The sequence below is a fragment of the Oxyura jamaicensis genome, chromosome 3 (genome assembly GCF_011077185.1).
Source record: "Oxyura jamaicensis isolate SHBP4307 breed ruddy duck chromosome 3, BPBGC_Ojam_1.0, whole genome shotgun sequence".
Classification (NCBI taxonomy): domain Eukaryota; kingdom Metazoa; phylum Chordata; class Aves; order Anseriformes; family Anatidae; genus Oxyura; species Oxyura jamaicensis.
The window spans coordinates 77,389,596-77,413,315 of NC_048895.1; the positions used below are offsets into that span (position 1 = coordinate 77,389,596).

At 36.4% G+C, this 23,720-nt stretch overlaps 1 protein-coding gene across 1 annotated transcript; it reads right to left on the bottom strand.

Annotated features, from left to right (window-relative positions):
* UFL1 (UFM1 specific ligase 1) lies at positions 1-22,695 on the bottom strand. Its single transcript, XM_035319986.1, has 19 exons — positions 22,543-22,695; positions 21,718-21,863; positions 20,950-20,978; positions 20,085-20,182; positions 19,135-19,249; positions 17,826-17,956; positions 17,234-17,292; positions 14,742-14,888; positions 13,370-13,545; positions 12,663-12,842; positions 12,180-12,300; positions 9,345-9,467; positions 6,884-7,004; positions 6,091-6,254; positions 4,637-4,767; positions 4,414-4,494; positions 3,593-3,678; positions 2,959-3,139; positions 1-2,252 (listed from the first exon to the last, which is right to left on the bottom strand). Exons 1-19 carry the CDS (start codon positions 22,617-22,619, stop codon positions 2,049-2,051), a joined length of 2,370 nt encoding a protein of 789 aa, XP_035175877.1. The 5' UTR covers positions 22,620-22,695; the 3' UTR covers positions 1-2,048.
* Positions 22,696-23,720: the final 1,025 nt, after the last annotated feature.

A 23,720-nucleotide genomic window follows, 5' to 3' on the forward strand; every position in this document is an offset into this window, starting at 1 on the left:
TTTAGTAGATTTTGTCAGTTATTATTCCAGCATAAAACAGAATCAAACAAAAATACAGGGACACTCAAAACAGCATGTTATATAAAACAGTGCATACAACTGATTGATGTTTGAAAGCCGCAAGTTGCAAGATCATCAACCATTGGTTAAGTCAACAAAATGCATTTTAAATACTTCATCATTTAATATTATTAAAATAATTTCATATATGCATACAGAATGTCATGTGGCATACTATTTACAAAATAGATCCATGTTATACAAAATCGATTACATTCAGTATAGGAAAATTGTAATTATTCTGGCTAAATAACAAGTCAAGACTATACGCTGTATGCAAACTTTTTCTTAAACAAAGCTAAACAGCCAGAACACTACTTTTCTCTTATTCCTCACTGCCCTTTATTGTCATCTAACATAGCCTCCATCCAAAGAAAAAGAAACAACTACCTTTGCTTCTGTCTTAGAACTAGCACACCGCATTAAATATAATGTACTTTCATATCCTTAAAATTGTTTTTTACCTTATCAAAATTAACTCAAACTTGGTTAATCTGAGTTTCCATACCTGACCTCATCAACTCTTTTTTTTCTAATTTCAGGCTTGCAGATAATTTTGATTAAGCATGTAAAATACATGAATGGTATTTGTTTTGCTGAAAAACAAAGTATTTAAACAAAGTAGGACTTGCACAGAACCTATTTGCTTTCTTCCAGCATCAAAGAATTTTGGCAAGTATGGATGAATGACTTTTTCAGTAAAAAATGCTTTCTTGTCTTAGTACTCAAATTTGATTTTATGCAAAAACCTGCAATTACACACGTGAAACCAATGGGCCTTACTGAATTAATATAAAGCTAAGGATTTGATACAGCTAAAATATTTCTGGTTTGAAAACGACCTTATTTTAAATACAATTTAGAATTTAATTTGACATAGTGTTATGACAAGTTTTATGTCATAAATAGTGGCAGAACTCTATTTAATGTACACATTTCCTGCTTTCCCAAATTCATAAAGTACTTGTGAAAATAAGGCAGGTAAAAAATTTGAGGGAAACACTTTTAACAGTATTTAGCTATTTCAGGTTAGAAAAACAAATTTCAGTCCATAAAGTTTATGTAAAAATATCTTAAAAGTTAACTTTGAACATTTTTTTTTAAGAAATTCAGGATAAACAGAATACCAGAAGTTCCCTCAAGGCAGCTGCCAGAATGCAAGCATGTGCTTCAAACTGTGAAGTGAACTGGACTGAGAAATCAATAAGACTGATGAATAACAAGTTGTATGTTAAATATGGCAGGTACAACATTATTTCTCCACCCCCAAAAATATCAGTGCAAAAGGTTATTGCCTCCTATGTCCCAATTAGAAGTTTTAAATAAGCTGTTATTATGGATACATGAATAGTATAGGTGTGCTGATTTTTGAGTTTTCAGTACCTTTAGAAACTCACATTAATACTGAGTCACTTAAGTTTAGGAATATAAACTTGTACTCAGTGTTTTTACTCTTGCGGTTTAGTGAACAGAAGCTGAAAATATCCACTAATGATATCAGAAAGTAAAAATGGCCTTTCATTTGTACATCATTTATAGCAATATTATCATTTCAAAACTAGTCTTTGAGATTGATACATAGGCTTATATAAACATATCTTCAATCCTTGTATCACTATAAATTCAAATCAGAAGAGCATAACTAGAAGCATGTAACAGAAGTGTTATATGAAAAATAACCATTTCTTGAGGTCTCATAGAAGTCGCCAATTAAAAAAACACTGTTTTTATACCCAAAGTGTCCCCAGTTGCTCTCTGTCACACCAACACCTAATGCATTATTATGCGTGTTACAGGTATGCTGCAGTAATACAGAAACAAAACTCCATTTGTCACTATTACACAACAGCTGTGTTCCCTGCCTGTGATCTGTGAGAAGCCAAATATTAAAAGTTTTTCAAGCATTTTCTCCTATCCTTCACCTCTGGATAAAAACAAATAAAATAAAAATTCTGACTATATCATGGATGTGGATGCACTCAATCATTTTATTCCTCTGTTACAGAAGATTTTCTAGGTCTGAGAACAAGATCTTTGATAGAGATAGTGATTTCCTGGAGCTCTTTCCGAATGGCATCTGCTCCTTCGTCCTCTTCTGTTTTGTCACTGTCCCCCTGTTCCGTCTTCTTAGTCTGACTGATCAATTGTTTCACTACCAATCCCTGGTATTTGACTAATAAAGAATGCTGATCCTGAGGGGAAAAAAAAGCACAACAAAAATAAATGTCAACATTATGGAGAAGGTACACAAACTTTTAATTAACTGAAGAATAACTGTTAAAAAAAAAACAAAACACACATTCTTCCATTCTTGTCTAAAGAAGGTTAGTGATGTATATATTTCCATCAAGGTATTTTGCAACCTAACCTAAATTCCGTGAAACATAAAGGTAGAAAAATAAAAGTATACCCACGGTGAGGGAACAGGACAATTAACCACTGAAGCAGTAAAGCAACGTAGTCAGTAAACACCATCAATTTGGGCTGATTAGATATAGAATTTGAAACTTTATTTTTGAAGAGGTACATCTTTTCTAAGACTGAATCAGAAAAGTTCAAAAGCATCCATGCTCTAGGTAGGAGAAAAGAGAGTTTTAAGAATTTTCAGCGATCATAATGGATAGCTGACTCTACAGATAAAGGCAAAAGCTACAGTACAGACGGATGACAGATAGAGGATTTTTAATTTTATTTTAAAAATGTTGAAAAGAGATTTCTGAAGTGATATGCTTGAATAGAAACATAAATCAGACAAACTGCATATTCTGCACATAAAGATTAGACATGAAAAACAAAGGTGCTAGTGTTATACAGCAGAAATAGTCAGTATGAGGCACAAGTCTTATATTTAGTCATAGAAAAAATGTGCTTTCCTACTAAAAGGCTAGAAAGGAATACCTCTGGGATCTTGCCGCTTAGGAAATTAATGATCTGTGGTACAGATCTCCCTGGTGCATGAAGCATACAGTGGGTGGAAAACTGAAATAACAGTACTGATGTCAGGTGCAGAACAAGAGCTGGATCTTCTGTCACTTTTAGCTGTTCAATCAGAGCTTGTCTATGCTGAAACAAGACTTGCCTAAGAAACAGGAATATATTAGATTAAAATATGTTTCCCATTCTGTCTTTGAATAATTAAAATAGACTCTAAAGCTCTTCTAACATTAATAATGCTATTTTCTCCTCTGACTGACCAGTTCTTAATATAAAACTCCACACTGAAAGGAAATAAATAAAATCAAACAAACAAAAAGCACTGGTGTAGCTCAGATTTTGAAAAACTCCCTAGTGAACCTACACTGCTATGTTGTAGTAACCAGTCAGCCAAGCAAGTTAGGAAAATTCAAACTCTCCTCTCTGCCTTACCCCATGGAATTAGGGCAACCACCCTTTGTATTTTTCAGTTAAACGGTTTGGAAAGAAAACTGCTTCTTACACATTCTGTGTGACTGCTACCAAACTAGCTATCTGACACCTGTGCATCAAAGCTACATTTCACACAGTGTAAACAGAATAAATAAAATTAAGGTACCTTTCTTTCTTTTTGTCTCCTTTTTTCACCATAATATCACAAATATCTGCTGCAGAATCAAGGTATGAAAGGAAATCTTCTAAACTCTATTAAAAAAAGTAATAATTTCAGGTTACAAAATAAGCTAACTACTGTTCATAATTTATCACCCAAACAGATGACAATGAATACACTTGGAATAAACCATGGTAGAAAAACAAAAAAGTATTTAATAAAAAATAAGTTTATCCACCTTCCAATAGTTCATGTATTTAAATTTAAAAACTATACTATAATGTTAGTCTTAAAAATGAAATACTAAAAAGGAATTCATTCTACAATTCTTTATAGATTTTTTTTCTTTAAAAATGGTATTTTGCATATAAGAAATAATAAATTGCATTCCTTTTTCTCACACTGCCATAATCTGTTATGTTTTTTTTTTTTTTAAATACCTGGGATTACTAGTCAAGGAATACATGGGAGAACATCAGGAGCTTCAGGAAGTAAATACAAGAAACACCAATCACTTTAAACTGCAGATTCTCTATCAGTTTTTGTTTTTCTCATCTATACATAAAACATACACTAGAGTCCATCTGGAAGCAAAGAGCCAGGTGACTATCAATATCAGAATAAGAGATCACCTTTTCACCTCTTAAAATTCACAGATATGAAAATGTACTTACTCTCACTGACTTACATAAATTCGAAAGATGACTTTGCCTTCAGCCTTTAAAGCAGCAGCACCATTATGTACTACACTATGTGTTCCAGCTGTTTATTAGCATAGTATCACCAGAACAGAAAATCTGAACTCAAAAGATTCTGGAATACTTTACCTTGCCATTCAGAGAAGTATGCAGTTTAGTTAAAGGACCTTTGGTGTCTTCTGGCAATTTACCTAAAATCTTGGTCCTGACCTGTATGAGAGAAGAACGGAAACAATATGCAATGCCAATTACTATTTTAACTGTAGGCATATTTGAAGAGAAGATAATTACATATTAAATAAATATCACTGATCTACTTGAGACTGTCAAAAAGGAACTGATAGCTGTGTACCTCACTTGTGATGGCAGAATAATTTTCTGTTGTCATCATTGAATCAGATGCTAGGAAGTTGAAAATAAGGTTTGTAATGTCTGTACAGACAGTCTTCAACAGGTGCTTGACAAGGTTAGTCTGAGTTTCATCTGTTAAAAAACAAAGATTTAAAGTGGGAAATGAACTTATTACAGCTGATTCATATGAACAGTTATCATAATGCTTCCTAAATCATGGACTCAACCAACCCAGAGTAGTACAAGAAAGTTATCTAGATACATGAAGAGAATCTTCCCTCATTTACACTTCCTCATTCTTCAGTGAAAACGTGGACTTTCAGGTCCATAATAGCATTTGAATGCACTGTTAGTACTTCAAAGGAGTATCTGTATAAGCAGTACACTAGTCCATGTGTGATCCTCTTGAACTACTAATGAACAGTGTTCATTCTACCCATCAACAAGTCAAAGTATGTAAAAGAAAAGTGAAGCAGTTAAATGAGCAGGTACGTAAGACTGAAATAGCAGAATTTTAGGAGAAAAGAACAGAATTTTAGGTGTACAAGAACAGAGGCTAATGGAAAATAACTAAATTTATTTCAAAACACATGAACTATTTGTTTTGTGTATGTTAGTATTTCCTTCTGCTGTCAACTTTCCACGTGGTTTCAAAAGAAAGTTTCAAAAGAAAACTGAACAGAGCACAGATTCTTGGAAACATTTACAGCATTAGGAAAATGCTATAGATATATGTAATATATAAATACATAAAAATAATATACATGTAATTTACATATATTATACATAAACCTATTATATACATTTTATATATAAAGCCCCTATCACCATATCGATAACACTCTTTGGAACCACTTTGATGGCAGGGTTAAGAACAGGAGTTGGCCCATAGTAACTCAGCACTTCTGTTTCCAACCAATTAAAAAAAAAAGCCACAAGCCTTTGCTTGTAACAGAAGTCCTTTCTGTAACAAAATATAGATAAATAAGAAGACAGAGTAACCCATGGCAAAATGAATCTACACCTTTTTGAAAAAGTATTTACAAGGAGCAGTTACTTTCAATACCAAACCAAAAGAAGGTTGAGAGGGGAGTTCTCAAGAGTCAGGTGCTATTCTGTGTTTTCACTAGTTACATAAGTGACAGAGTGAAGTCAGTTAAAAAAATAGTAAAGAGACAATAAAAACTGAAATGGGATGCAAACACTTTGGAAGAAAGGACAAGAACACACAATGACCTGGACAGAATTAAGACTATGGATATGAAATAAAGAGAATGTATTTCAGAAAGTGTGCAAAGCAGTACACTCCAGCAGGTCAGTTTTAGACACTGTAATACATCCCTAACTTTTCATTTTCTTAAAACTGTTGCTCTTCTTTGACTCTGAATATAGATTCCGGAATAAATTCAACATCCTTGAAGGAGCGTATTCATTTTAACTATATATTTACTATACCTGTGAAATGCTTTGTTCCCTTTTCAAATAACCGAATGTTGTTGTACAAGTTTGAGAATTCTTCCTGCAAGTCCTTCATAGTCTGTCTTCTGCTAGCTCCAGAGGAAGATGTTGAAGACGTAAAAACGGAACGCACAACTTCTTGATAACTTTTTGTTAGAGGTCTTCGAACAGGGAAGATGAGGGAGAAAAAAAAGAATATTAATTAAGCAAAGCGTAAAAATGTTGGAAGGTTTTTCCAAACATACCAGTAGAGAAAGCTATGTCATGACAGAGTGAGTGGAACATAAAAGCCACAGAATGATGATATAAAGTAAGCCCATAAAGGGCTCTTCATGGTCCTCTTATGCCCTTTTTGCCCTGAACACATACATTTATCTCTCTTTCTCTCATGGAACATCTTTTAAAATAAATTATTCATCTTTGCTGACCTAGCTTACCATCCAGTTACACAAGTGCCAGAAGTGCCACAAAGGACAGGGGACATACAAGGGCTGTACAGAAGGTGGCACTGGTGAAATCCGAACATAGATCAGTGTAAGGGTGTGGAAATGCAACCGTGACCCTGAAATCTCTTCCTGACATGGTACAGAGAACTTTCTACATCTTGGCAGAAGCATTATTTCTCATTACTGTGACAGTACAGCTTTCTAATACAAAACGAAGTATATAACACAGAAAGAGAATATTGATTCACTTCCATCAGTAAAATATATATATATATTTAAGCAAGAAAACAGAATCAAGAGAAGATTCATCTGAAATGAATCACAGACTTTCTAACTCAAGTTACCTTATTAGATGTTCAGCAAGTTCTGTAATAAGCTCCTCAGGGCAGTCTTGCATATGGGTCTTTAAAACATCTTGAATTTCCTCTTGGGTCATGAAAGGGAACTCCAGATGCTTACTCCTATCTGTAGTAGCCATAAACAACATTCATTGAAATAACTCTATACTTAACATTGATTTAGTTACTCTGTGGCATGAGACATTGAAACGCCTCATAGTTCAAACCTTCTCAGAAGAAATGCATTACCAACAACACAAAGAAAATGACTGTAGACGACAATAAAATTCTGTACATATGAAAAACTGATAAAATCTCTTTTGATCACAGTTATTTTCTGTTACAGACAACTTAAGAAATACACAAAAACATTCTGGTGGAAGATTTCAAACTGCCTGGCCCATGTATTAGTTCAGGAAGGATTATGTCACCAGACTTTTTTTAAATGTCAAAACTGAATACAACATTATTACTTGAGGGATTTCACAAGATATTTTTTTTTAAACCCAGTTAGTAATGTAGACAATCATATAACAGAGAGTATCCTCAACTTTACAGTTCAGGATTACATAAAATTTCAGACAGGATATAGCAAGAAAATTAAGACAAGAAGTTCCGGTATTAAGATCACTTTCTACGCTGCTTGTAAATGCATATAAATTATTGCATCTGTATTTTTGTTTTGGGCAATATATTAAGTTCACCTGCATGCTGCAGATGTTAGTTTTTACATATAAGAATGAGATCAGGATGACGATGGGGAACTGGAAAAGCAGAGGCATTACATATTCCAGCTGCAGGATAAAATAGAGTTATTCTGCACATAAGGTACCTGAATGAAAGGAAATCAATGATTCTCCCAGTCGTGCTACAGTGGCAATGAAGAACACACAAGAAAATATAAAACAGATGGAAAGGGGACTTAGATCAGTTTTTGGAAGGGTGTTATTTATATTTGAATGGTTACATCGGAATTTATCTTGGGATTTTAGTTCACGAATATGATGACTATTTTTTTTTTCTCCTGTAAAGGAAGTAACTCAAAAATGAAGTTAATCAAACAGCATTCATCAAACACTATTTAGTTCAGTCTGTTTATTTACAACACAACAAAACTAGCAACAATTGTAAAACATGGAAGGTCACACACACACACACACACACACACACACACACACACACACACAAAAGGCTGATTTAACACTGTGTTACTCAGTAACTCAATCTAGAAAAATAACTTCATTTATATGTGAATTACAGGAAACTATGAGTGGTATCACCCAAAATTAAGATGGTGTGCCTCAAAACTTCAAATATAAGTGTTCTGCAGTCACTATTAGAAGCCTAGATACTACATATAAAATGGAAGCATGCATCTGGCACTTGAATTAAATAAGTAATACATAATTATCACTGTTTCATTTACAGCCACTGGTTAATAAAAGTCTAACCATGTAGGCATCTGGTTATGAGGAAGCTTCCATGCTCGTTCTCCTAACAATCAGTAGGGAGAAATGGGCACCAGTAGGGAGTGATTCAAACTCCTCCTATAATACACATCTAAAACTAGTCAGACTGATGGGCCTTCAAAATACCTACTTTCTGCCACTACAATGTAGGCTTATAAAGGTAACTAGCTCAGATGTAGAAATCTCATTAACACAAGATAAATCTTATTTAAAAATATTAAAACTGTATTTTTGTGCTTATGAGGACTAAAGTCTAAGTAGCGTTTTAATGCTATGATTTTTTTAAGTTATCCAGGCTTTGGAACTGGATGGGAACTACTTTATTTATCATAATTCAGCATGAGTTAAGAAACCAACTACAATATCCCTATCACAGAATCACAACATAGTTGAGGTTGGTTGGGACCTCTGGAGGGTCATCTGGTCCAACCCCTCAGCTCATGCAGGGCCATCCAGAGCTACTTTCCTAGTACCATGTCCCGATGGCTTTTGAGAATCTCCATGGAGGGAGACTCCACAACCTCTCTGGGCAACCTGTGCTAGTGCTTCATCACCTGCACAGTAAAGAGTGCTTCCTGAACAGATGGAAGCTCCTCTTGTATTCCAGTTTGTTCCCACTGCCTCTTGTCCTGGCACCAGGCACCACTGAGAAAAGCCTTGCTCTGTCTTCACTGTAACCCCCTTCAGGTATTTATGTACACTGATTTCATCCTGAAATCTTAACCATTTCCTACATAAAATCAAAATTTAAAAATATCTGCTTTATTTTCCTTTAGTTAGGTTTTGTTTTCAAAGACTAAGTTATACTATTCAGTGAATATGTCCATTTCATATAAATAGCAGTATTTTATCAATTGATATAATCCTGAAGAGTATTCTCATATTCTTTGATATTTTACCTGGCCTTACCAATACAATGGGGAAATCAGAGATGATGAAAAGCAAGTGATAAAAACATGTCTCTATGAGTAGATAGTGCCCAAAACAAAATGACATACCTGTGCTAGTTGTTTGTGACTCTTCATCACTGTCAGCATCCTTCCTTCCTTTCTTCTTGGTTTTCTTAACCTTGATCTCTCTAGCATTACCACCACCTCCTCCTCTCACACTTCCACTGCCCTCTGGTGGAGAATTACTTGCTTAGTTCACAGTTAAGTTCTAGCACTTAAAAGTACACAGTACTATAGTAATTTATCTGCAGTACTTGTTAAAAGTTACATTAAAAAAATGAAAAGTCAACCTGAGTTGAATGGTAACCTACAATACATATTCCAGAATATTAGTGTTCCAAGTTTCATTATTAAAAAAAAAAGCATACCAAGTGAAAGCTTCATTTAAATTAGTGTCACAAATAGATACAAATACTAACCATGTATGCTATTAAAAAAACAATAATGTCTTTTTCCAGATTAAAAGAGATGAGATACTAATTTCAATTTTGTAACGGGAGATTTTCTATTGGCTGAAAATATCATTTTAATAAACATTTAGCATTTTGTTCAGTGATGCTGACGTTACTCACAAATATTCCAGATAATGCAACTTTGTTGACTTTCAGAGAAATAATCCTCCATAGTAAGCATTTATCCAAAATATTCTTGAAAATGTGCATTCAATTAACTAGAACACTAACTGTTGTTCAACTGTTCCATTGCTTCACTGTGAAGCAATGAGATGATCCAGTTCCGACAAACATAACAAATTACTTAGTTCATAGGTGCTGTAACCCACATATTTATGCTGCAGATAGCAGCATCTCAGCTTACAAAACGTTACCTCTGCACAACGTAAGCTGCTTAGCTGTTTGCTCCCTTTTTCATTGCTCGTTCCCTTGTTTTTTGACTTTAAACTCCAGAATAATTAGTTCTATGCATGCATTAAGTCTTGAGAAAGTAATTGTTTTTTCAGTTAAATGTAAGGCGCAAGTTTTCAAGTTACTATGTTACCTACCATCATTTGAGAAAAGGAAATACAAGGGCAAGATGCTACTACTGAGGAAGCTAACTGCATAGCATTACTTAACAGGAACAACAAACTTGTCCAGTAGCATCTAGCAGCGCATCGTGAGATCTTCTGAGTTTCTGACCTCTCCATAAAACAGGAGCTGATGTTTTTCACAAACTTATTTAAATCAAGACTGCATTCATCTGAGCAGATACAAACTGTTTGTCAAGTGTGCAATGTATTAGTTATTTTGAAAGCAAGCTACTTTCATCCTGCATTTCACTTGAACAGCCACACAAAAAAGCCGCAATCCATAGTCAGGATCTCATTCAGAGAGCAATGAAGTAAGTGAGACTGCACCTGGGAAAGAAGTCATAGTTTATGACAACAGGATGGACTGTAACCTACAGGAAGGATTGTTTCTGCAGCCTCCATATATTCTTATTTGTAAGAGACTGCTACAAATGGCGTTATAAGTGGACAACTGACAATTTATCTTGAAATCACTAAGTACACGGCAGAATCCGTATTCGTATCAGTGCCGTTAACACTTAGGCCATGCCAGGTTACATGCACAGCAGACATATGTGCACAGACAAGACGTTAAGGCAATGTGACATCGGCCACATTTTGCCATTATGCAGCAACACCTAATCCTTAAACCATGATTTGAATGTTGTGAGGTAACACACCTAACAGTCAATACAAAAACACTTCAAGGTAGTCTTGCTTATTGCGCAGCATATGATATCTGCAAATATGAACAAAACTCCAAATGGTACATGCTCAGTAGAGACATTAATCCTCAGGAGGCTGAAAACTAAAGTCATTTTATTTATGACAGTTCAATTAAAGTTCAAGCTTCTCTACTTCAGCTATGACCCAGAAAAATCTGCTGTCTCTTGTGGCAAGAATAAGTTTAGTTTCCATGCCAACTCAGTCATGGCCTTTTTAAGAGTAGAATCATATGTTTTATTTTTCAGATGAGGATATTCAATTAAGCTAGATGCATCAGAGCTCTAATTCTGTTGTTTTCAATAGCATATAAAACTCTGCATGTGGGTTCAACATAGATTGCTCAGCTGTGCCGTAGCAACACAAGAGTCATGTAAAATCTCTGGAACTGAAAATAGTGTTTAGTCCGAAAAATGTTTTAAAAACTAGAAGATTTCAAAGGGTTTTTAAAACTACACATTAAATTCAAATTAAAATTTATTCTGAACAGCCACGAACAGCATAAGTGGAATATAGCATGGAATTAATTTAACACACAATATACCATAAAGTAAATCGTGCGAATCTCTGAATGACTGTTATGTATGCAAACAAAATTATTGGCATGGGATTCTCAAAAAAAGAAGTGTAACATTCTCAAAAAAAAAAAAAAACACTTTAGTATCTCATTTCTGAAGTTAGACTGAGTGATTTTGGAAGTAATTTCTGAAGACTATTAAGAAATATTTTCATTTTTCAGGATCCCTGACAGTGTAGAGAATAAGAGCGTATCTACGCTGTGTAGTATAAAATGGTAGAGATGTCTCTGAATTGGTTCCATGAGACCTCACACGCAACTCATTCTTCTGTGAATATACCAAATACACAAATAAATGAACATGGATTCCATTTCTAGAGCCAGGTGCTTCGTGCTGGACTAACTCAGGATTTCTTTATGGTACTTCACCTGTACTTTGAATCTGAAATGAGTTCTCATGTACATAGCTCAGATACATCTACAACTATAATCATGACAAGTGGTTGGATTGTTTCCTAAGCATCTTCAGCAATGGACTGGAGGAAACTAATGGACTACAAAACAGAATAACTTCATATTTAAATATTTCTAAGGCTAAACTTTTTTTTTTTGGATAAGCAAAACATTGATGACTTACCTGTTGCCTTCTTTCTTCTTTCATCTTTTTTATCTTTTTTATTAGCATTTGAATTTTCTAAAACAGAAGCCTGTTTTAAATCTTCTTCAGTGATTAAATGAACAGGGTTATTTTTCATTTCCTACAATGAAGAACATGCACTTAGTAGGGAAGATACAGACAGCAACAAAAGATACATACAGGAATATTTAAGTCATTTAGCAATTTCAGAGTATACTAATCTAACATGATGTTTTCCAAGACCAACACATGAAGACATATTTATCCCTCTCTCCCAACTCAGTATCTGATCATACTGTTACTGTGATGGTGTTCCCTGAATATACACTAAACTACACCAGCTGCATACACAAACTTTTCTCATTTTTTGCTTGTCTTCTTAAGCTGTATTTCAGATGAGAAGAGATGCTAACAGCAAACAGAAAGCCAAGCAAACTATGCTTCAAAATTCAATGTAGCATCTTGACCAATAAAAAACCGTACCTTTTCAGCTTTCTGTTTCATCATATCAGAAAATACATCAGTACAGCTGCTTAGAAATTTCTCACTGACCACAATCGTGTCACTGAAGACTAAACCTGAAGAGCTTTTGTTCAAAGATCTCATCACTTGCTGAAGCAAAATTCCACAATCTTCTACTGACAATGAACTTGGCAGAAGAGTCTAGGGTAAAGAACATCAAAGTCATTTACATACAATAATGTGTTCTAGAATGGACAGACATATGTGTATGGATAAATAGGATTCAGATTTGCTGTTAACTACTTAAAATAACATTAAATGAGTAATTCAAGAGTAAACACTATTTTAAGTCTCCTAACATCCCAAAACACCACTGCTCAAGTTGATCAGTGCTGGGGAAAAGCACATCAACTTCTTCAATTTCCAAAAGAATACCAAAAAATATATTGCTCTCTAGCAAAAAACATTACTGTTAAATTTAAAATGTAAAGTCAGTCTTAGGTATCTATCAAGTGAATGCTGACATGGCCTTCCTCTGCTTTTGTTCAGACCAATGTAAAGGAAAATAAAATAGTCTTTTTATTTGTTATGACATTTTATCTGAATATTTTTGTCTGATAACATGGGATTTACATTAAACATACATGTAGCTTCAATAAAATATCATCTGCCACAAAAATAAGATGAAGCAGATAAATCCAACAACAACAACAGAAAGGATCACTTACTGCTACATCTATCCAGGTTCCAGAATTGATGGCTTCTTCTACAGAAGCTTCAACCTGATCCACAATTTCTTGACCAACACAAGCTGCTCTCAGAAATAAGAGTTTTGCGGACTTGTATCTTTTTTTAATGTAGCCTGCTGGGTCAGGGATGCCAAGTCGGTATAATGCATCAAATTCTATAAAACAGTTAGAAGTCTGTTAAATTTAAGTACCTTCTTATACTACTCATGCTACTTACAGGATCTTATGTAGCAATTTTCTAGAAATGCAGGAAAAAAAGAACGATGTATTGTTTCTATATGCCTAAGTGCAACTTGAAACTGATGCTGATCTAAAACTTAGTTCAATACAAGCTAAACACAGTCAATAGAAATATGAAGAATAAACCATGGACATGACTTCAGTCCAAGTTTTGGAAAAAATGTTTTTTTTCAGATTCTTACACCATTAAATTTATCTTTGCAATGACATCTTCCCAAATTATTCTAACATAGCATAAACAGTATTTACAATTATGTAAAATGTCAACATCTTATGTTTTCTAAAATTACCTCAATATAGTCGCAGAATTGTTCAGTGCCTCACAAGCAAAGCATTTAAAGCATTTGGCAGTTTAAACTTAGATGTTCTAAAAACATTCAAAGACTTTGACAGATACTCTATTAGTTGAGCAATATTACAGAAACAAAAGTACTACAGTATGTAGCAAAGTATGTTGAGCCTTTCCAAAATTCAAGACATTTTTCAAAATGAAAGACTAATAAATGGCCCTCTGGGACCACAAGGGTACTCTCCCCTTTTTATTCAGGTCCACATTTTCCCACAGCTCCCGTTTTAAAACACCACCACCAGGCATCAGTCAGGTTTAAGTCAGATAGACATATCTGGATTCAAATCATGACATGAGTGCTATCCACTACAGTTCTGCAAATCTTACTGTGGAAAAGGCTCTTCCTGTGCACTGCACGCTTGGCTATCGGGACAACCAACAGTCAAAGCTTGTCTGCAATCTGGATACCCGAGTTAAAATTCTCAACTATGTGGGCCAAATACAACCATCTGAAAAGTCCACAATAAGCAGTCTATTTAAGAAATGTTTTCAGAACAGTAATAGAAGTAGCATTTTTAACACCCTTTGTGAGAAATAAAGTTACTGTTTAGTGGTATGGTTCTCTCTGCTGAAATATGGTTCCTTGTGCTGAAGTAACACATATTTATAAGCAAGACAGTGTTTTAAAATGAGTATCAACTGTACTTATTATCACTTATACTTGCAAGGCTTCACACTAGATAGTACGTATATTAGAGTAAGACTAAATACCTACACTAACTTTAGAAAGATGTTTTATCCATGAGAAAAAAGATTAATTACCTAAGTAACCATTCTGCTTGAAAAAGGAATCCACCCAGTTGCTTTGTGTTCTGGCATAGATGTCTGGAACAAACACAGCCTTATCCTGTTTCCCACCAACCACAGTGCCTTTTAGACGACCAGTGTTAACAAGTTCTTCTAGCACAGCTAAAAGAAAGAAAAACAAATGAAGCGACATTTACCACTTTGTTGTATCCATTAATCTAAACATAGCAATTATTTTCCCCATTTTGTTTCTTCTTTTCCCCCTCATTAGTTGTTTTTCTTTTTACTATTAATTGAAAGAAACTAGAGACCAAACCACAAGTGCTTGTTCTAATGAAACATTACCAAGTTCTATCCATTATTTTTAATGCTTCTAAGGATTTCTTGACAAAAGCTCACAAAATCATACCATGTTCTGAAAGAGTGAGCAGGATCAAAAATCTCTTTATTCAAAACATATCTGGACAGTTTCTGCTTTTAATGTAAGAAACACAGTCATTATTGTTCTCTGGGCAGACAATACAATATAAGAGTATTTTATTAATAGTGTTATCTTTGCATTCACTGTTTGCATGTTAGACAATATGGAAAATAGAGAGATCTGAACATACTAAAAAGACATGAAAAATTGCTATCTAAAATGCGTAAATGTTAGCACCTACCCTACTGGTGGCCATCTTTACGGTTTACAATGTTCACAATGTTGCCAGTAATAAACTCCTTTTAACGCGCAAATATTGCTTACAAAGAACGTACTGATGGTATGTGGTAGAATCAAAGTACTAAACCTTTCTTCATGCTAACTGTGGTATTTTCATTCTGTTAAAGGTACATGGAAATGTATGATCTGCCTCTTATGAAAAGGCAAAAGCAGAACATAAGTCACTAGGTATATTAAAAAATAGAGTAAATCAACTGCCAAATTCTGCAGCAGCTTTGTCTGGAAGAAGCAAAACTCACAACTGCTACTTTAAAACACACCGCTATTAGTGACAAACGTAAAAGGCAAAGTCTATAGATAACGTCATTGAAAAGATATTTACAAGCTTCCAACATTTGTGGAAAGTTCTAGCGGAACATTACTGGGTTGTATTGATTATTTTAATATTATCGATAATTATCAACTATTTTCCCTCTCTATGGCAAGGGGGTTCCCTGCTCACGGCAGGGGTGGGTAGAATTAGATGGTCATTAAGGTCTCTTCCAGTCCAAACCATTTTATGATTCTATGAACTGAAGTGGTATCTCTGAAAAATGGATCAAATGAGCTCTGGCAATAAATAAAAAGTTATTTGAAACTTATGAAACATCAGAGGGAACGAAATACAGTAAGAACTAAAGAAAAAGATGAACTAACTCATTAAAAAAAAGAGACAGTACTAGAAACACACTTAGCCACCGTGCTGATTGTTGGTGACAGGCAAATACTCAAACTTCAATTCAAATTAATATTGTACATGAGCAATACATAATCATGTACTTGCAGAGCCTGTAAAAAGACTAACTGCATACTGAAATTTGTTGCCTACTGCAACATTGCTATAATGCAGTTTAGCAGATTTTCCTTCTCACCTACAGACTGTTGGACAAGACATTTCTAGGAAAAAAATGAAACCTTAAATTGATTATATGAAAGCAGGGTATTTATATGATTTGATTTAGCTGCTAAGATTTTCATTTGTAATGAATAAGCTTGTAACAAAGCAAGAGGGTAAGCAGAGATTTTCCTGTGGAGCTCAAGTATGCAATGCCCTGAAGGAAAAAAGACTCAAACAGAAGAGAGAAATTAACTTTCATGAGAAGAGATGGAAAACCATTAAAGGATTCTGAACAGCTGCAACACTTGGTCAGCCAACACACAAGACTAATGATGCTTGAAGCATCATCTTGAACAGACGGGATGGGATTCCTGGTGGTCAAAGAAAAGCTAAAATATTAGAAGTGAGAAACAATTAAGTACTGCCTACAAGTTTCAGCAGTTGGATAGGAAATCTTTATGAATTCCCATTTAAAGGGCTGCAGAAAATAAAGGTAAACAGTTTAAGAGTATGCTTTATCTCTCAGCATATAAGGACATTTAACTATGACTGTAACAAAAGCTCTGCCTCTGCTATCACAGAGAAAAGTCGATAAATAACATCCCGAGCAGTTAATGCTGTTTGGATACATAAAATCTGTCCCCTTTTGTGTGCTTCACTGATAAAATTGCCAGTAGCTAAGTGCAAATAACGTAACAGATGACAAAACGAGTACTGTACTTCTTGCATCATTCTGCCCCCAGAGGCATTTCATTACTATATGCTTTCATTGCTTTAGATACAGAGAACATCTCTTCAGTTATGAATAGCACAAAATGTTTAATGTTTTTTATACTAGAGAGAAGCATACTGTTCTTTACTCCAGAATTGCTGGTATATACTAAAATGCTTCTTTGAAAGTGCACTTCTAGCAATGAAGAATCTATGAATTAACTAATGAAAATACAAACCAGTCTGAATGAAACTCACAGTAAAGTAAATGTTCTTGAAATCCGTATCGAGTGATCAAGTTACTTATAGGTGTAGGCCTTGGAAAAAAGAAAAACAAAACAATATAACTAAATGACCTGAAATGGATGTGGAGAATCTCGAAACAAGAGGTTATTCCAGATGGACAAAACTACATAGTATCTTTGCCCCACTCTGCTACACTGACAATTAACACAGGTGACAAAGTTTTAATTGTAAATTACTATGATAAAATATAACAGAGCATAATTACCATAAGCAACCTTTTTTTCTTCATGCAAGTTGGCACAAAAGATTTTTGATTTATTAAGAAACATTTCCTACAGGAATGTGTACTGGGTAGCTGTTAATACATACTTGACTGAGGAGCGGTGGAATGACAGTAAGGATAGATATTCTCCAAACAAACAAACAAACAACATTTCAGCCAAAAAATGTGTGTCTCAGTTATACTTTCCTTGCTCTCCCAGAACTGAACTTTACCTAAAGAAAGCTATCCATGAGTTTCTTTTCTGTTCTTTCTCAGTCTCAAGTGAATTTGGTCTGTAAAGAACTATGGAAAAAAAAGTTTTAATATGTGGTTGCAGATTACCGAGTAATCGCACTGAAGAGACCACGAATGCGTGCTCGATGCCGGGAAACAAAGGCTTCTGTGAAAATCACCCCACGGTTTTCCTGGTCTAGTCGTCCGTGAATAATTCTACCCAAACGCCTGGATAATGCCTGTAAACAGAAGCGGGGATGACTGCTAAAATTGCATATAAGCAATGTTAAACAAAAATGAATTAAAAAACCTGTATTTACAGACAAGCCTGATAGTTTTGCTGAAAAAGGCAAAATATTCCGAAAGGAGGACTACAATTGGAAATTATTAGATATATTGAGAATGTGTCTAACTATACGTATGTTGATTCCATTATAGCCCACACTTCAAATCAGGGAATTCAGCTTTCCTAATAATGCTCTTCTCTGTCTGTCTTAAAAAGGATTATAATGTATGTATCCAATGTTGACAGAAAACTTTGCAGAAGAAATCCATGTGGTCTGGAAATGCATAATCAAAACTAAGTTTTAACCTTTCTATTTATTTTGAGGCAGAGAAACTAGAGGCAGAGAAATTCACTATCCATTTTTTCAAACAGTCAAGAAGATTTAGCAACAATGAACACAAAAGAGGTTTTCATAAATGTGTAAAGTGAACTAAATCTTCAGCATTGCCCGAGAAAGAAGGAAAAAACACATAATAATGTTCATTTTTAAAACATTTTTTGGTAGAAGCTAACCATATAACAAACATGAGAGGAATTCTGTTCAACAATTAAGAATCAGCAAAGTTGTAATTAATGTGACTGCTCACTTAATATGCCAAAGAAATACCCTTTGAAAAAAGGTATCTTCCAAAAATTATCTAACCTCAACTGGAAGTCCTTGATTCTCCCTAATACTTTTAAACACTTAAGATAGTCACTAACAAAAGTAAATAGTTTTTGTGAATGCTTGGCTTCAGCTTCAAAAAACTATGTTTATTTTACCTTTCTTGAATAAACTGAAAAGTCTCTACCATTGTATTTCTGCCTCCTGGCTAGCTAATGAGACTGATAAATTTACCCTTACATCTTCTAATATGTCAAACAGTGAAATTTTCAGATCTTCCACTAGTCTAACACATCCTTCTGTTCCTAACACTCAAGAAGACCCTGAAGAAATGTTGCCCAATACTGAAAAGGGAAACATCAATCTCAATCTGTCAATAGCTGTCACGCTGCAACCTTTACATAGTAATTCTTTCCTGCTTAGAATGACAACCAGCCTGTCACAATTAAGCCATGGATACTGCAAAGATGACAAAAAAAGCTGAACACAATTGATTCTACATCTGATAGGTTGGTGGGTTCCATCACCTGTGTCAGGAAGTCTCCTGGAAGGTCATATGCTTTGCAGAGTTCGGATACTGTCACCTGGCCAGTTTCCTGTAGTTTATCATTTATTTCTTCTGCTAATTGGTCTAGGTAACTCCTTATTTAAAGTCAAGGGAAAAAATAAGAGATTAAATTGATGTGAGATTCAAAGTCAACCTGTTACCCACATGCACTTTCTCTGCTGAATTATTAATTGGCCTGGCACTAGACCTCGTTCTGGTGCATATTCTCAAAAACAAACTAGAAGTTATTTTACTTGAATGAAAGAGAAAGATGCCAGTGAAAACGTGTTTTTAAAAGCCTTGTAACCAAGGCAGCTAGTATTAAAATTGGTCATTTACCTGCTTGTATGAATCTGCCAAAAAAGAAACAGGAAAACATTTTATGACAATGAGACCTTGAAAAAGGGCTTTAGTAAACATAGTAGGTCTTAATTATTTCAAGAGAGCCAGGAACTACACATTCTTTGCCAAGAATAAATCTTGCAATGCAATCAATAATAGAGACAGCCCCAGAACAGTATTAGTTCAGTGTTTGCTGGTGTGCTGAAAGCCACAAAATAACTCATACGTCTTAGGCTTGTGAGGTAAAGCAAAAGGTGGATGAAAATGAGAGGATCTGTCAACAGCTGAGGCAGCCAGCGAACCCACAGAACAAATGAGATCTGTCCCCTGAGCACAAAGACATGAAGAAGTAAGAAATAAAACCTCTGAATACAGGGCAGAGGCACTCAGAATGCCTTTGCCCCATGGCTTCAGTGAATACCTTCAGACTGGCCTCACTAGCCATTTTGAAAATAAACACCACCAAGCAGCTGTAATAGCAATCAAGAAAAATGTATTCTGCCTCAGAAACAAAGGCCGGCTCTCGTTGTTAGCCTGTGTTTCAAAAAATAGATTTGAGTTATACATGTTGCTCCTGAAAGCACTCACTCATTTATAAGCTGTCCCAGCACAAGCTGAATAGCTTTGTCTGACTTAACGATATCATTAGCTCTGTTTTCAATGTGCAGAAGGTCCACATTTATTATCTAAAAAACAAACAAACAACAAAACTGTTATAAGAATTTTAAATTGAAAATCATTCTTAAACATTGAGCTATTACATTTACATATTCTTATGTCCTAAGGAAAGCTGCTTTTATTTTTTTCTAGGATTGCATACATATACTGCAAATCTGTGATTGGAATCAAGCTTCACTGGGTAAAAATACTCTTTGCAACTGTGACAAGGTTAATAGAAAGCTATGCAATCCAAAATTGCAGAAAGCTATGAACAGAAAATACTAAATTGTCTTTCAGAAAGGTTTTCCAAGTGATTTTTCTCTAGCCAGAAGGCAAGAGAATTTTCTCTAGAGATTTTTCTCTAGCCAGAAGGGAAAATTAGTCACAGAGGAAGACTACTGGAGGATAAAGGTTAGTGGAGACAAGAGATTAATGAAGGAAGAGGGAAGATCCAAAAAGGCATGCAAAGTTAATTATGCATGCTCCTGAAGTTTTAGATTTAAATGGGAAAAAAAATCTTTTTTCCCCTTAGTCTGCTAAGGAAGAGTCCATCACGAAAATCTGTATATTTTGGTGCTGATTTCACAGATCACAGAGTATCATTAAGTACAAAGGAACTCTACATAAAACAGTAAATGGATGCACTGAATGATCTGCAGTAGTCTGACAAGGGCTACCAGCTCTTCATAAACTGTTCTCTTATTAAAAAATGAGTGTGACTGATGAAGTTCACATTTACAATAGACATAATAAAAAAAAGGAAGAATATACTTTTTTATTACTAAAAAGTTACCTGTTGCAAATCAACAATGTTTACTCGACCTTCAAAAAAAAGTACAAACATACTTTTAGTATATAAAACATACTTGAACAGGTTTAGAATATAGCATAGTCCATTGCGTACAGAACACTTCACTACTCTGTAGACCAATTAAACCAATTTCAGCTTTAAATATTGACAAATCACAGAAACCACTGGTGGTAAGTGCAAGATATCCCATGCTGCTCTACACTATGGCTTTGCTGACACTCCAGTACAGAAACCCCAGAAATACAAATCACTTTTTCATCTCCCTCCTGACTGGTTTTGCCTTGATGCTGATCAAATTTGACCACTAGCCCAAGAGTATTACTGCAGAGGCTGTCAAGATTCTTACCTCTGCATGATACTACTGTCAAACATCAGCAACAGCAACTTAAAAACATGATTATTACAACTAATGATGTGAACAGAGAATGGTTTTGAAATTCTGAGTCCTGGGCAAACATCTGGGACAGGTACTAAAATGTAAGATTCCCTTCAAATGGGTTAGTAGACCACTTGCACCTCAGAAATCCTACACAGGCAAAACAGAATCAAGTAACATATCTTGCAATGCTTAATTAAAAGCCTATTACAGACTTTAAATGAAAAATTAAATAAACAAATCCATGTGTAGATGAAGCATGAGGCAGCACAATCACTTTTTTGAAACACTATGGGTACTGAAAAAACTTTCAAATTCTTTCTGTAGCCTTCAATATTAACTTCCAAGAGGAAGAAAGCCGAAGTGACACTTACCACCACAAACATGAAGCTCATCCCGGATCTCCCTACTGATCTGTGCTGGCGTGACATACTCCTTTCCATCCAGTGTATGCACTACTTCCAACTGCTTTTCTGCAATCAGCTTAGTGACGATTTCTATACAGTTCCGTTCCGACAACCTATCAACAGCATAAAGAACAACTGGTTATTCCAAGCACTCGCTAACTTTAGACGCACGTTTTAAAAATACAGAACAGAGGGAATAAATTGATTACTTGCTGTTCTGTGCATTAAATATTTTATATGACAGTTACTTCGTGTTCCTACTTTTCTGATGCCCCACAACTCACCCACACAGCTTTTCGTGTGCGAGTCATCGCTGGGAGGCGACTTCCACTGCCCACCAGCTGTCAGCCCCTTGTACAGGAGGATGGCACCTTCCTGTGAGTGCAGGCAGGGCTGCGCTTACCGGGTTTGCCTACCACCCTTTCACGCTATTTCATTACTTCCTATTTTATTTATTTTTTTAACATAAACGCGTTCTGGACCACAACCTCGATTACCCAACAACTGCTGACGGATCGGAGTGCTGGGCCTGAAGACGTTTATTGGCTGGGACTCAATGCCGATTACATGTGCTCTCCTTGACCAAAATACGCTCCCGGGGACCCCTCACCCCCTACCCCTACCCCTACCCCTACCCCTACCCCTACCCCTATCCCTATCCCCCAAACCCCACCACCCACACCCCAAACCTGCCCCCCCCGCCGTGCTGCTGGGCCTGCGGGGGAGGCCACGGGGCGAGTGTCGGGGTCCTGCCGGAGTCGGGCTGCGGGGCACCGGCGCGGCCCCGCTCACCTCTGGGCCACCTCGGCGAACTGCGCCCGCTGGAAGTCGGCGGCCAGGCGCCGGATCTCCTCCCAGGCGGCCGCCATGGCCGCCCTCCCCTTCCACGTCGGCCCGGCGGGGCGAGCTACGGGCAGCCAGCGCGGACAAAGCTCCTCGACGCACCCACCCCCGCCGCCGCCCACAGCGCCCCCTCCCGGCCCGGCTGCCTCCGCTCTGCGGGGTTACTTTTTTATTTATTCATTTTTTTTGAGCGTGGAGTGTGTGAGTTAAACTTGGTTTAATGCGCGAGCCAGGCTTTTGGGGTGTTTGTGGGGACGTTTACGGAATTAGATGAACGACACTACTGAAAAATTTAGGGAGTGTGAGGCACGCAGCCTGTACAGCTGCTTGGTGGCAACTCTGTCACGCAGTAGCTGTTGAACCGGCAGCCAAACATGCATTTTAAGGGTCCCTTCTGCCCTTATGTGACATCGACTTGTCCATGGTAGTGACAGAGAGAGCTGACTGTGCTCCTTCACACCCATTAGAGAAAGGTCCTGGAACACAAGTGCTCTGAGAGGCGGCTGAGGGAACTGGGGTTCAGTCTGGAGAAGAGGAGGCCCAAGGGAGACCTCATTGCTCTCTACAGCTACTGAAAGTTGTGGAGACCTGGGGGTTGGCCTCTTCTCGCAGATAACTAGCTATAGAACTAGAGGGATTGGCCTCAAGTTGTGCCAGGGGGGGTTTAGGTTGGAAATTAGGAGATACTTCTTCTCAGAAAGAGCAGTCAGGCATTGGAAAGGGGTTGCTCACGGAAGTGGTGGTGTCGCTGTCCCTAGGGGTGTTCAAGGAAAGGTTGGATGTGGTGCCTGGGGACGTGGTTTAGTGGGTGACAGTGGTGGCAGGGTGATGGTTGGACCAGATGATCCTGGAGGTTTTTTCCAACCTTAATGATTCTGTGATTCTATGATCAAAGCTGCCCACCGTCAGCATGAAATGTTGTGCGGAGATGTCCAGCCGCTGTCCTGGGCAGCCAATGCCATGCTGCTGGGGCTGTGCAGTTATCCGCCTCTGTTTCCTGGTGCTAAATTCCCTGTGTGAACATATGAGATGGTGCTGGCATAGTAAATTATAACAGCGTGTTTATGGTGGCATAGATACATGGCTTTGGTTTTGCTGGCCATTTGCTGTGTGAGTGGAGACATGAT